Below are 15,171 nucleotides of genomic sequence, written 5' to 3' on the forward strand. Positions count from 1 at the left end.
TCTGGCACATTTTACTAGGTCATTGAATTCTTGCCAATGGCATAGCTTAACTCAAAAGTGAATGGAAAATTTCTATCATGAATTAGGATGGAGGAAAAAAATTCTTAAAACAATAAACTGCTAGGGAAATAATTGTCTATGTCTGGTATATTAGTATTCTACCTATTGACTTTTTATTTTAAACCACATTGGTCAAACAAGTAAAGATAGCTATTGTATGTGAGGTTTGTTGCTTTTTTTATATGCTTGTTTGTTTGTCAAATAAGCAATTAGTAAGAAAACAGACAGAGAAGAGGAAGCATGATTCACTCTGAAGATCATTCTCCATTTATGTTTCCATGCATACACGGGTCAAATAGTGAAGGTCTCCGTATTGCTTTCTCTCCCTTAGGTGTGGGCCATGATTACCAGTGGATAGGCCTCAATGACAAGATGTTCGAGCATGACTTTCGTTGGACTGATGGCAGCACTCTGGTAAGATGATAATGTATATGGAAACTTAGAGATGTGTGAAGATGCTCAAATGTTTCAGAGGGATGTCTCTGACTAGAAATAGGCGAAGTGACTAGCTAAGGCTCACTCAGGCAATAGGGGAGAATTGAGAATGGCATCCTCGACCAGGCTAACTTATGCTACCTCCAGGGCTCCTATCTAACGCCCAGTACCCTTTGTATATATTAGTGGTTCTAACAGAAATGTGCATCCGGCGTCTGTTGAGCTGGAGATGCAGATAATCTGCAGAATTGTCTCACCCTGGTATATAGAAAGGGGAAAAAAAGATATTTCTGATTTTTGTCTTATTTCACCCTGGTTTTCAGATGTCTGGCTTTGCTTTTAATAGTTTCAAAGCTGAAAAGCTAAGAATAAGTAATAGAGAGTTATGTTTTTAGCTATTTTTTTTGAAAACTTTTACTTCCTTAATAATTGTACCAGACATCTAACTACTTAAGGAAACATGGTTCAACTTTATCCAAGCAAAAGTACTCATTTATCCTTCAACCTTAAAAGTTAATTTATACTTATGTGCATCTCTTTGCATTCCTGTGTGTGTGTGTGTGTGTGTGTGTGTGTGTGTGGTTATTGTTGTATGCTATTGAGTTGGAACCAGCTCATAGTTGATCCTCCAGTAGGTTTTCAGAGGCTGTAAATCATGGAAGAGATTGCCCATCATCTCTCATGGAATCTATCTATCTATCTATCTATCTATCTATCTATCTATTATCTATCATCTATCTATCTATCTATCCATCTATCTATCTATATCTGTATACATATAAATGTATATGTAATTTAAAGCCTCAGAAACCAGCAGGTCGACTATAAGTCAGAACCAACTCAATAGCAAATTTAATATGTTTTAAAAAATTGTTTTGTTTTGTTTTTAGGAGTGAATCAATAATGCTGTCCACAAAATGTGATTGAAATGAGTTCTTTAGAAATAGTTCAAGTGGGGCTGACTAGACTAGTGGTTCTCAGTGCTGGCTGTTCATTAGGATTGCCTGGGAAGCTGAATTAAAAAGCTGAAACTTGGGGCTCAGCCCAGATCCATCAAAACAAACTCTGAGAGTTGGGGCTTGGACAACTATGTTTTTGAAATGTTCCCAAGGTGATTCTAAACTGTAGACAAATTTGGGATCCTCTGGACTATGTATCTAATTCTGGGTTAGATATTAGAGAATACAAAGTAAAAATCATTGTATACTCTTTTTGGCGGGCTTTCAGTTACTTAGGTTCATATATCCCCATCATAATCTGTCATACATCTGGATTTAATGAATTTATTAAAACATAAGGTCCATTCTAGAGTAAAATGCCTTGATGAAAGTAATGTCTCTCTACTTTAGGAAATTTTGCTCCATCTGTTAAGGGGAACTTCACTGTGATGGTAGCGACACACCTCTCAGCTCATTAGTTCTCATGATGAATTGGCTTCTCATTGATGGCTCCTATTTGATAAAATCTGTTCATGGAGAGTTTACATGCCTGTACTGAGGCTACTACAAGTTGTAGTACTAAGCCCTTTGCATATGTTTATTCTTTACAATAGCCTTCTTTGTTGTTGTTTGGGTTAAGTTTGGTTTTTTAAAAAAATATACTGATTTATTTACATATTCAAATACATTGTTTTTCTCACAAGACCCTTCCCATTTCCTTCACTCCCCCATTGAATTGTGCAATCCTATGATTAACACCCCATCTCCTACCCATCCTCATCCTCTGCTTCTACCCTTACTCCTCCCCCCATCCCTGCCGTGGATTCTCATATTCATTCTACAGTAATGGTTTTATATAATACTTGTCCTTGTGGGAAAGAGTTAGTTCACTCAGCATTATGCTCTCCCACCCTCCTGGATCCTTATACTCATTCTGTAATAATGGTTTTATACAATATTTATCTTTGTGGGACTGAGTTAGTTTACTCAACATAATGCTCTCCTGTCCCTCTTAAGTTAGGTAGTAATTTATAAAATCATTGCTCCTGCATGCTGTGTAGTATTTCATTGTATGAATGTTCCACAACTTCTCAATCCATTCATTTGTGGTTGGACATCTGGGCTGTTTCCATGTTCTTGTGATAGTAAGACTGCTATGAACATTGGTATGATATCTTCATTTGAGTTTCAGTTCTCATTTTCTTGAGGTATATTCAAGCAATGGGATATCTGGGACATATGGAATTTCTATGTTTAGCCTTTTTTTTTAATATTTTATTTTAATGCAAGTCTACAGAGACTTGGATTTCCATTCATTCACTGTTGCACTTTTCTCCCTACCTGCCCCTCCCCCAAATTAGCTTTTCTTTTTGAAAAGGAAAAGAAAAAATTCCTTCCTTGTTATTCAATCTCTCCCCCTAAGTCCACTCCACTATGCCATCTCGTTCTGGACTTCTGTCATAACAATAATATCCAATTATATGTCCCTTTAAAACAGTTCTATCCCTCATCTGTTTCAATGCACTATGTTCAGCTTTTTGAGGAAGTGCCAAACTGCCTTCGAGAATGGTTATACCATTTTACAATCCCACCAACAATGTTTAAGAGTCCCTATTTCACCAAATCCTCTCCAACATTTATTACTTGCTCTCCTATTAAATTTTGCTACTGCCACTGGAATGAGATGGTATCTCATTGTGGTTTTGATTTGCATATCTCTTACCACAATGGCCTTTAAGAGAGGTGCTTTGTAGGTACATGATCAGAAAACTATTCTCTGTTGAAGTCAGTGTTTGTATTCATTCAGACTTGTCTCTAAAGGACAGTTTCTGTGAGTGGGGTCTCTTTGAATTTAAAGAGTATCTCTTGTCCCATTTTCTTTACTTTTTGATTGAAAACATACATAAAACTCCAAAACTCAAATTCATTGCCATCAAGTGGCAACTGACTCACAGGTTTTCTGAGGCTATAAATCACATGGGAAGGAGATTGCACACCTTTCTCTCTTGGAGCTGCTGGTGACAGGTAAGCATGTCCTTAGTTAGTAACACACCTCTGTAAACACTATGCTACCACATAGCACGTTTCAGCAATTTCTACATACTGCATTGACACATTGATTACATTCTTCAGATTGTATGGTGAATCTGTCTGTTCTTTTCCAAATTGTTCCACCACCACGGAGATACTTTCAGTGTCCCCTAAATTCATCTTTCCAGCTGCTGTTGTTAATCACATTTCTTACTGAGCAACCTTAAATAAATTTCATCTTTCTCTTCCTGTCTCACTATTTACCTTGAACCAACGTCATTTGCCTTATAAGGTCATGGGTAGATTTTTTTTTTTCTTTCTTCCATACGAAGGAAAATATAAGGAAAATGAATTTTTCTTAAGATATATCCTTTGGTTTCGTTGCTGTAATTGAATAATATATCTGCAATTTCTCTGTGTGTTTTAATTTTACTGTGCATAGGGGAGTAATTTTAGTGACTTCAATTAACAGTTGTTGGTGGAGTAAGAAATGTCTGTGTCTTCATTTGTTTTCATTAATGTGAAAATGAATATAAAATTAAGACTTTTTTCTATAGAGATAGTTCAGACTCTATTTACATTTTTGTCACAGGCATTTAATGCTGTTAGATGCCATTGAGTTGACCCCAACTCCTAGTGATCCTGTAAACAACACATCTGAACATTGCCTTATCTACGCCATCATGGTGATCGCCATCCAGATCAAGCCCATTGTTATAATCACTTTGTCAATCAATCCCTCTCATTGAAGGCCTTCCTCTCTTTCCTTGACCCTTCACCTTTCCCAGCATTACGTCCTTTTCCTAGGACTGGCCATTTCTGACAACATGCCCAACGTGTCTGATACAGACTTTCACCATCTTTGCCTTTAAGAAACACCTTAGTTGCACCTTCTCCAAGATAGACTTGTGTGACATTTACTGAGTTCTCTCTTTACTGTCCTGTAAAATAAATTGGGTTTCTAAGGTTCCTAATAATCTAGGAACATTTCTGTTTCTCTTCTAGCTTAAATCTACCAGTGGCTCCAATGGGGAGAGATGGGCAATCACCTCCTATGTGATACACATCCTCTAAAAGCTTAGTACTAGAGGGTCAGCTATGAGTCAGTTCTGGCTTGACAGTAATGTATTTGAGACTATTAATAAATTCCAGTGAAGAAGGAAAGCCCTTGTAATTTCCAGGTTGCGTGTTGGAAACTATAGGAACGCCCCAGGACTTGAGTGGCCAGTGTCAATTGGTGCTACCTTGTGCTTGGCAGACCTGGGTCATGACTTCTATTTTTGTCATTTTCAGAGTATTCCTATTGGAGGGTTCCTGTATATTCCATATCTTCCATCCCTGAATTTACCCTAGCTGCATTTGGTAGAGTGTATTAAAAGCCTGTCATTTGTTACACGCTGGTTTGACTGAGCCAAATCCCAGTCGGCTTCCAAGCTGCAGTTGGCTACGTAGAATTAGTTTGTATGTTTTCATTCTTTTGTTTATATGCATTGTTGTTGTTGTTAGGTGCCATCGAGTCGTTTGCGACTCATAGCGACCCTATGCACAACAGCCCTAAACTCTGCTCTATCCTGTGCCAATCGCACTGCCTCCGACATACCCATCCCCAGTCACCGAGTCAATCCATCTCATAGAGGACCCGTCCCTCCTGGCAACATGCCCAAAGTATGTCAGACGAAGCCCCAGAATCCTTGCCTCCAAGGAGTTGCTTGGTTTAATCCTCTCCAGGATGAATCTGTTTTCTTGGCATTACTAGATGCTTATTCTGGTTTTCCCATTAGCAGTTAAGTTCTTCAAAGGAGTGGTTCTCTTTGCTGCTATTTATTTCTCACAGTGTCTAAGATAACACCCTTTGGTCCCTGTGACTTGGTTAATGAGACTGATTATGGGTTTATGTTGACAGCACCACAATCTACAAAATATATTAGGGGATTTATCTTTCCTGTCAGGTGCCATATAAATGAGTTTGACTCGTCAGATGTCATTCTTCTCTATGTCAAAATAACTGTTATTTGTCTTTGTGCATTAATTTATTAATGTAGGCACACAGATAGTAAAAATCTAATCTCATTGTCCTTGGGTTGGTTCCAATTCATAGTGACCAAAACTGCCCTATATGGTTTCCAGGGTTATAAATATTTACAGAATCAGACTGCCACATCTTTCTACCTTAAACTGTCTGGTGGCTTTGAACCATCAGCCTTTTCATTATCATGTGAGTACCTTAGCCACTGAGCCGCTAGGGCGTCTTGCACAGAGATGCTATGGAGGAAATAATTTAATTACCTTGTCTATAGTCTAGACCAGTACTTTGATAGTAAATGAGCTTTATACTTTGTTGAAAGTGCGATACTGTGCTTCTGAAATGTTCATGTTAGTTTGCTAGGCAAGTTATACAAGAATATAATTTTGAATGTATATACATTTTAAATGGAAACTGAAGTGTTGCAGAGCAAGAACTATGTGATGACTTGAGTTTGAACAAGGGCAGCAAATGAGATTAACGAGCAGAGATTATCAAAGAAATGACAGCAGAAAATCCAGAGAAAACCCAGACAGGCCCTTGCTTGCTTCCTAATTCCGTCTTTGTGTAAACTAAAAGTGTACTAAGGAGTGTCCCTTTGAAAATTTAGGAACCAAAAGACCATCTGCCCGACAGCCTGTCTCCCTCCCAATCTGACTGATCTCTGTCCCACATCCCTGCTTTTGTAACCTCCCCTTCCTTTCTGAGAAGGCCTAGGTGTCTCTTAGATTCATTTGTAGTTCTTGGTGCAGCCACCATTCCCTTAACAGGTTCCATATGTGTGTGGCTTTTGAATAAAATAGTCCCCCTTTGTTTCTCTGTTTATTCCAAGTTTTTTGCTTTGAACATTTCCCTAATAGTTAGTAAACTCTTCATGTGGAGAGCAGTATCTCCTTACACTTGAAGATGGTGTTAACTTGACTCTATGCAATTTGAAGGACTTTGTTTATATTTTAGAGTCATGTCCCCCATCCCTTTCTCCCCTCCCTTACATGTTTTGTTTGAAAGATTTATTAGAGCTTATCCTTCTTGGGAGGTAGAGCACCATTAAAACAAAAAGAGCCTTTGATATTTACCTTCCACCATCCCTTTGCGGTACAGCCTTACAACCCAATTAAAAAAAAGCGCAACAAAGTTTATATTAGGTCTCAATTTCAACAATTGCTTTCACTGAAATTGTCAAACGGTACTTGCACTAGATTTGTAGCGTAATTCTAGCATATTCACTATGATTATAGTTAGACTTATTAAATTATAAAAACTTATCTAAACTGCTGATGCTGTTTAACCAAATTTTCAAAATTGCCCTTATTCTTCAGATTGTGATTGATTTTTTCCATACTTTGTCCTCTCTTATAGGATGTTGATGTCATTAACAAAATGTCAAATTTTTGTCTTTGTTGTAGTTTAAAAATCTTTTAAAAAGTACTTATTTGAGGGTATTCCCCCAGTTTCACAAGAGACCACTCATGAACCAAGTTGTTTCTAAGCTCACGCTCTTGATTTGTATTTAGGTCATTTTCTTTGAACACATTTTGGCTTTCACTTTGTCACTTGCCTTTCTAATAATTGTTACTCTTTAACTTGACTATTGATCCCTAACAATGAAATGCATCCAGTGCTTTATTAGCAACTCTAACAAGTAACTTCAATAATGAACTGCCTTGCTTGCCACCCAAGACATATCTTCAAAGACACCAAGTTAAGCCATGCAAGTTAAATACACATTAAAGCTGGGACTCTTAAAATAGACTTTTCTTATCTCTCTTCTATACAGTTAGCTGACTTTTAACTTTTTCTTTAACTTATTGCTAAATGGATGACTTATCTGAAGTGTCTTTTCCCAGATGTTTTTCAGTCCCAATGACCTTTTCCTCCCCTTCCTACTCCCTAGTTACTTCTTAAAATTCTTTTATTCTCCCCCTCACTTGCAGTATAAATTCTAGTCATTAGCATAGCACGCCAAGCCCTTCATGAGCCAGTGCTTTCTCACCAGGGCCATCTCCTGCCACTTCATATGGTAGGAAACAAAAACACCACCTGAAGCTCACACTATCACATCCATTCAGACTTAGAGCAACCTTCCTTTGGATTTCCAAAGCTCTAAGTCTTCACAGGAGACCGCCCATCTTTCTCCCATGGAGCCGCTGATGGATTTGAACTACTGACTTTACACTTTGCCACCAGAAAATTTCCAGTTCTTGAAATGAACCATGATCTCTCACCTCTATGGATCTGTGCACACTCTCTTCCTAGGGTTTAGAATGTTTTGTTTGTAATTTCACTTACTCAGCCTTTCTTGGACATGGGTCTCCTTCTTCCAAGAAGCCTCCAAGGTTAAATGTCTAAGAATTCTTTCTGTGTCCCTGCAGCTTTCCTTCCTAGCACTGAAACAAACCTGTGGGCTTCATGTCCTGTTGCTAAACCTCCTGAGACAGAAATAGATTTAATCTCTACTTCTTCAGCTATGAACACTGTGGTCCCTGAGTAGATAATAAATATTTGTTATATGAATCCACATTTGGATCCACAATCAAAACCCTTGGCGCCAGCAATTAGGAGATTGGAAGGTGTATCACACTGGGGAAGTCTACAGTCAAGGATCTCTCCAAATTATTGAGGAGCGGTGATGTCACTTTGAGGACTAAGGTGTCCCTGATTCAGGCCTTGGTCTTCTCAGTCATTTACTATACATCTGAGAACTGGGCAAATGAATGAGGATGACAGAAGAATAATTAATATCTTTGAACTGTGGTATTGGAGAAGAGTACTTAATATCCCTTGGACTGCCAAAAGACCAAACAAATATGTCTTGGAAATAGTGCAGCCAGAGTGCTCCTTGAAAGCAAAGATAATAAAGCTTTGTCTCACATACGTTGGCCATGGTACTAGGAGAGACTGTTCCTTGGAGAGGGACACCATGCTTGGAAAGGTAAAGGGTCTATTAAAGAGGAAAATCTTCAACCAAATGGATTGACACAGTAACTGCAGCAATGGGCTCAAGTGTCCATGTTGATGAGGATGGCACAGGATAGGTTAGGGTTTATATCTATTATGCATAGTGTCTTGATGGCATCGAACAGCAACAACAGTAATATACGAACAAATTGTAGTTAATGATAGTTAATACTCATACATTGCTAAGCCAATCCAGTGTTATTTTTTAATCCTAAATGACTACATTAAGACATATTTCAACAAACAGATGCTTCCCTGGATATTCTTACCAGGTTTTGCCAAGAAATCCAGAGGACAACTAAGAGACCCATATTTATTCCCATTCCAAAAAAAGGTGATCTGTCAGAGTGTGGAAATTATCAAACAATAGGGGAGGGTGAAGCCTGGCCGCTCCTCGGAGTCAGGGATTCTGAGGCTTCATCTGACATACTTCAGGCATGTTGCAAGGAGGTGCCAGTCCTTGGAGAGGGACGTCTTGTTTGGGAGGGTGGAGGGACATTGCAGGATAGAAAAACCCTCGATGAGATGGATCCATTCAGTGATTGGGGTGGTGGGAGGGCTCTTGTACTTAGGGTCACTATGAGTCACAAGCGACTCGACGGCACATAACATCACCAATATTACATACAAGCAAAAATCCTGCGGAGGATTTACTAAAAACAACTGGAGCAGTGCATTGACAAAGAACTACCAGAAGTACAAACTGGGTTTAGAAGAGGCAGTAGCACTAGAGACATTATTGATAGATGGATCTTGGCCAAAAACAAAGTGTGCCAGAGGAATCTGTGTTCCATTGACTATGCAAAGGCATTTGACAGTGTGGATCACAACAAATTGTTGTTAACCTTGAGAAGAATGGAATCCCAGAACACTTGATTGTGCTCATGCAAAACTTGTGCTTGGACCAGAGGCAGTCATCAGAACAGAGCAAGGAGGCATTGCATGGTTCAAAATCAGGAAAGGAGTGCATCAGGGATGCATCCTGTTCCCATGCCTTTTCACAATCTGCATGCACAACAGATCATTCAGGAGGCAAGGCTTTATGAAGAGGAGTGCAGCTTCAAGATTAGAGGAAAACTCATCAACAACCTGCGATATGCAGATGACGCAGCCTTGCATGGTGAAAGTGAGGAGGATGTGAAGTGTTTGCTGCAAAAGGTCAAAGACTGTAGTCTTCGACATAGTTTGAAGTTCAACATCATATAAACAAATATTCTCACTGGGCCAATTGCCAGCACCATGCACCATGATAGATGCAGAAGACATTGAGGTTTTTAACAATTTCAGCTTGTTTGGCACCACAATCAACACTATTGGCATTAGCTGTCATGAAATCAAAAGATGAATTGCATTGGGGAAATCTGCTGTGAAGCATCTCTCCCAAGTCCTAAAGAGTAATGTTATCACTGTAGTGATAAGGTGTGCCTGATCCAGGACATGGTCTGTGTAATTACTTGCTATGTGTCAGAGAACTGTACAATGACTAAGGATGCTAGAAGAAGATTTGATGCCTTTGAGTTGTGGTGCTGGAGAAGAGTCTTGGACATACCATGGATCGCCAAGAGAACAAACAGATCTGACTTGGTGAGGGTAAGACTAAGTTTCTCCATGGAGGCAAGGCTTTTGAAGTTGCATCTCACATACTCTGGGCACATGGGCAGTAGAGACACGTCCTTAGAGAAGGACATCACTCCTGGTAGGGTGGAGGAACAGTGGAGGAGAGGAATATCCTGGATGATATGGATTGACGCTAACTGGGCTAATGGAGGCAGTCATGTCAGTGTCAGTGAGACTGCCTCAGGATAGGGCAGGCTCCAGACCTGTTATATATTGGGTCACTGTCTGTCTTAGGTGAATCTATAGCACAGAACAACAACAAGGCATTTCACTTAAGCTCTTTCTGACATTTTCTATTTATAGATTTTTTTTTAATAAAGTCATACCAATATGGAATATATAATAGGTGCATTAACTTTGACAGTATAGAACAATTGAGCATTGAAACACGATAATAAGGGGAAAGTGTTTCTGAAAAACAGTTATGATTATAGATTTTTATTTTTACTTTTCAGAACCAATCTTTTTGGTAGTGTTTTTGGGTAGTTATGAAGTCGAAGAAAAATGAATGTTTCTGTTGGAGATGATGACAATGTTGTCCATGGTTGTCCCAGAAACAACCTTTAAATAAATGATGGAGGGGAAAACTGGAAAGTAAATTTTTCCAGTTTATGTTGCCTTTGTCTCTCCAACCCCCATGTGAATTTTCTCAAGTCAGGTTTTACATGAAATTTAGAAAACCACATTACATCAAACTTTAAAGAAATGTCCCCCCTTCTAAGTTAAAGTCCGTCACTACACTTGCTAAAGAAAAATTATGTTAGAAACCATTATTTATATTTAAAACTATAAAACAAGAACTGGAAACATGGATGCTGAATGTTATCAGCTTATTTCCCATGTTATGGATTGTTTGGCCAAGGATGATTTTGTTCTCTTAGGCTAGAGAGCACTTCCTTTATCCATTCACTCCATGAGCCTCTGGTTTCAAGCACAGAGGGGAGCAGATAACGCTGTGAGAACTCTGTGAGACTATTTCTGGTTCTCTAGTTGCCCTTTGTTGAGTTGATTCTGTCCTTTGTTGACTCTACATGTATTGAACTGAAACGGTGCTTCACCAGGGTTTCAGAAGGTGGAGTTTGGAAGCAGATCATTGGGTCTTTCTTTCAAGATACTTCCAGGTAGATTCGAACCTTCTATTTTTCTGTCAGCAGCAGAGAGTGTTAATCATCTGCACTCCCCACAGACCCACTGGAAGTAGGAGTGGCAATCCACTTCCTAAGCAACATGCCTCCAGGAACTCTTTGAACTTTGATTAATGTCGATAGTTATAGAGGGGCTTCAGACCTTTTGTTCATAGGGTCACTATGAGTCATGCTCGACTCAAAGGCAATCAACAACAACAACATGTATTGAACTGAAATGGTGCTCCAGCAGGGTTTCAGCAGATGGTGTTTGAAAGTAGATCACTGGATCTTTCTTTCAAGATAATCCTAGTAGATTTGAACCTTCAGCTCTTCTGCTAGCAGCAGAGTGTGTTAATCATCTACACTCCCCACAGACTCACTGTCCCTCTTGTACTTCCTGACAAAATGATTCACAATTTTCCTTTAAGCTAAATGGTACAGATTGGACCTCTGGACAGTACAGTTAGAGAGATCTGAAATTCTCAGGTGTCCTGATCACACTCTTATATAGCACACTCTCAAACAAGTGGTTACAGTCAGCCCAAAGACCTCAGAGATTCAATGCTGCTACAATATTGTTTCCACCTCACTCTGATCCTAGGAATAGGATTCTCACAAGAATAATTTTCCCTTATCTGTACTCCTCCTTTCTTCTTCCCTCCACTGGGTTCCTTCTGTATCACCAGAGCTTTTGTCCAGTTGTTGGGAGTCAGAGCCTTCTCAGGGACATGGAGTTCTAAGTGGAGGTGTCCTGTGGTCAAGACTGGAGCAGAACTGTCAGTCACATTTTGTTGTTGTTGTTGTTTTTAGGTTTTTATTCTTTTACATCAAAGAGATTTTGAAAGGTTTTATTGGTTCACAAAAATAACTCTTACTTTATTTTCACATTTACATATATATATATATATATATATATATATATATATATATATATATGGCTCATAACGACCCTATACAAAAGGCCTGAAGCCTTTCTATAATTATCAACATTTATCAAAGTTCATAGAGTTTCCAGAAACATGTTGTTTATGAAGTGGATGCCACTCCTGCTGCTTCCAAATATATACATGTATAATTCCCCCTTCTATTTCTCTCCCATTTTTACTTGCATCATCTCTGCTGAGTGTTTGGTGTTGACCCTGCTGCTTGATGTGCTGGTTCTCTTGAAAGTCCTCATGGCCTTCTCCTCATTCTCCAGTTCACTATTTGGAGAAAATGGAATTTCTCCCTCTGCTTTTCTGAGTCTAGCCAGAACAGTTTAGAAAAGATGACTAAAGCATGAGGAGTAAATGCTTTGTGTTCTAGTTATAATCAACTCATTTTTGCCTCTTGATACCTAGGATATTGATTAGGAAGGACCCAAGCTCAGAAAGTCAAAGTTGAATGAGACCCAACTTATAACTGACTCTCCAGTGGGTTCTCAGGGGCTATAAGTTGCACAGATGGAGATTTCCCATCTTTCTCTCAGTTCACCACTGTTGGCTTCAAGCCTTCCTGATATCCATTGTGGTAGCCAGGCAACTCCTGCTGGACTGTGCCACCAGAGCTCCCTTAGGAAAGACAACTTAGTAGGAATTTTCATGTTAAAAATAAAAGTTTCTAAAAAAAAATAATAATAAAAGTTTCTAGAAAATGAAGACTGCCCGTCCCACACCCCCTCACTTCATTTTGTGGCCCAGCCTTAGTAAGGTAGCAGCTCTGGAATCTGGGACACCTGCTAGCCCCTTCCTGCTCTGCCAAGTGCCTAGAGCTGATGCAAAAAATGCCCTGACTGGTTGTGGATTTGCCTTTTAAGTCCAGAGGCTTCCTTTCTTCTTTCGTAAATAAACACACCATCAGTCAGTCAAGGAAAGTATTTTGAGTAAAACCAGTCTCAAAAAAAGCTGAAACCCATACAAAATGTCCCTGAGTCCAGAAAGAGATGCTTAAAAGGGACACAGAAAAGGAGAGCAGATCCGAGGCCATAAACCATTATTCTTTCTTTCTGCGTGGTTGTGTCACTGTTAGTCTTTTATAAACACACATGTTTCTATCCCTTCTTTCCCAGATATTTTGGGCACTGAAAAGAAAACCAGCAGTAGTAACTTTACCATCCTTGTAAGTTTGCTGGGTAGGGTTGGTTTTTTATTTTTTTCTTCCTCCTTTTTAAAGGATTGCACATGACTTGACAGGAAACAAATAAAACCAAACCCAAAACTTATTTTATTTTTTTCCTACCTGAAAATCTTAGAGTACTTTCTAGAAAATATTTTCAGATGGCTGTGTCAGTTTGTGGTATGGCTTTAGCTCTAAGTCAGAGGCCACTTCTTTGTTAAACAGTTCCACTGCATGTTAGTGGTAACTTAATTATCCTGCACTTCACACTCTTCGTTATTTTAGTTGGAAAGCCAGGAAGAACATAGGCTGTTTCCTCATGCTTTAACACATCATTCAGGAGTGGAGGAGTTCCCACATTCCTTTATGCAAAACACTGCTAAGCTCTTAATGAAATTTTCACTTGTGCTGCAGTATAATTTGAGTTGAAATCTGGAATGGCTCTTCCGATTGATGCTATGTGGGATGTGAGAGGCTTAGTGTATTCCTTGAAAACAAAACTCTTTTCTCTGCTTGCCTTAACTTGAGTGCTCATAGACGGGAACAAGTCCCGCCACTGGAAGAACATTACTTTCCATCACTGGAGAATCATTTCTTCTCTGATAAGATTACAGGGGGCCGGGGTGGGGGGGGCGGGAAGAATAAGAAAAGTTACCAGTATGATTGTTGCTTCTTCCACATAGTTTCCAGCAGTGATCTATGCAGCTTTAAAATTATGTATCTAGATGGTGCTCTAGTGCCATAGTCTGGAGGGCAGTTGCAATGCCAACCTAAAGGTGGCACGTCGCTCTGACTGTTTGAAACCATCAGGCTCAATGGGACAAAGATGGACAGTCTCCTTTCATGCAATATACAACCTCGGAAACCCAACCTCGGAGGGTTATGAGTCAACTCCTAAGCAAGGGCAATTAGGATTTTTACTCCCTTCTGCCACAAATCAGAGTATACCTTAACACCCCCTACTTCTGTCAATCCTTACTTTATTTGGTGTCTGAGGCTGTAAATCTTTACAAGAGGAGACTGCCTGTCTTTCTCTCATGACTGGTGGACTTGAACTGCTCACCTTTGCAGCACAAGGAACACCCTACACCATCAGAACACCTTTAAAATAGGAAACACGATGTGAATGAAGAATAGTGTGAAACACAATGCATACAAACTCTGTAAGCAAATAGAAAATTTAAAAACAAGAAAAGAGGGGGAATACCCAACAAACAAACAAAAAATCACATGCAGGCATTTAAATTTAATTGCTAATTAGTTTAAAACAATATCCAACCATGGAAAAGGGCAAAAGGTGGAGTAAGGTTAGACAGTTTCTCATTGTATGTAAGTCTTTTGCTCTCCGAGACTGATAACCTGTATGAACAAGCTGGAGGTGGAAGAACCTTTGGCACCATTGGAGTTATGGATTAACTGCAGAGAGCTGTGTGGGGGCGCTGCCGGAGCCCCCTCCGGTCTCGCAGCGGGAGTCACTCACATCCTTTGGAAAATGCTGTTGATAATTACCGCTTTGTCGGGCAGTGAGCTCACTCTATTACACAAGATTAGTGCTGTAGTCAAGAGCTGGCCAGACCGTCTCTCCCGAGCAGACGTTTGCCAGCTAGGAAAATAATGGGCACATTGCCACTTTAACAACTGTCAGGAGACCCCGAGAGTTAGTTTTTCTTCCCTTCAGCATATTCATGTTTGTAAGAATTGGCCGCCAGGCTGCCAATGTAGGGCAGTGACACCAAAACAAATGCCTCTTTCTCCTTTAATACAAAGCGGTCCCTTTGCCTTGAGTTGCAGGCCAGCGAATTACCGTGTTCAACTAAAAGACAACAGCAAAACTGAAACCTCTCCTTAAAATTTAAATAAATAGGAACCCAGAGCAGTGGAACTTTAA

At 39.5% G+C, this 15,171-nt stretch overlaps 1 protein-coding gene across 4 annotated transcripts in view; it reads left to right on the forward strand.

Moving 5' to 3' along the window:
- VCAN (versican) overlaps positions 1 to 15,171 on the forward strand; it is a 151,955-nt gene that overhangs the window by 116,142 nt on the left and 20,642 nt on the right. For all 4 annotated transcript variants that reach the window (XM_006889871.1, XM_006889868.1, XM_006889870.1 and 1 more), the window contains one exon: positions 392 to 474. In XM_006889871.1, coding sequence (XP_006889933.1) covers positions 392 to 474 — 83 coding nt within the window. The remainder of the gene's footprint in view (positions 1 to 391; positions 475 to 15,171) is intronic.

Source organism: Elephantulus edwardii, unplaced genomic scaffold (genome assembly GCF_000299155.1).
Source record: "Elephantulus edwardii isolate Elephantulus edwardi_28Jun2011 unplaced genomic scaffold, EleEdw1.0 scaffold00082, whole genome shotgun sequence".
In the NCBI taxonomy this organism is placed as follows: domain Eukaryota; kingdom Metazoa; phylum Chordata; class Mammalia; order Macroscelidea; family Macroscelididae; genus Elephantulus; species Elephantulus edwardii.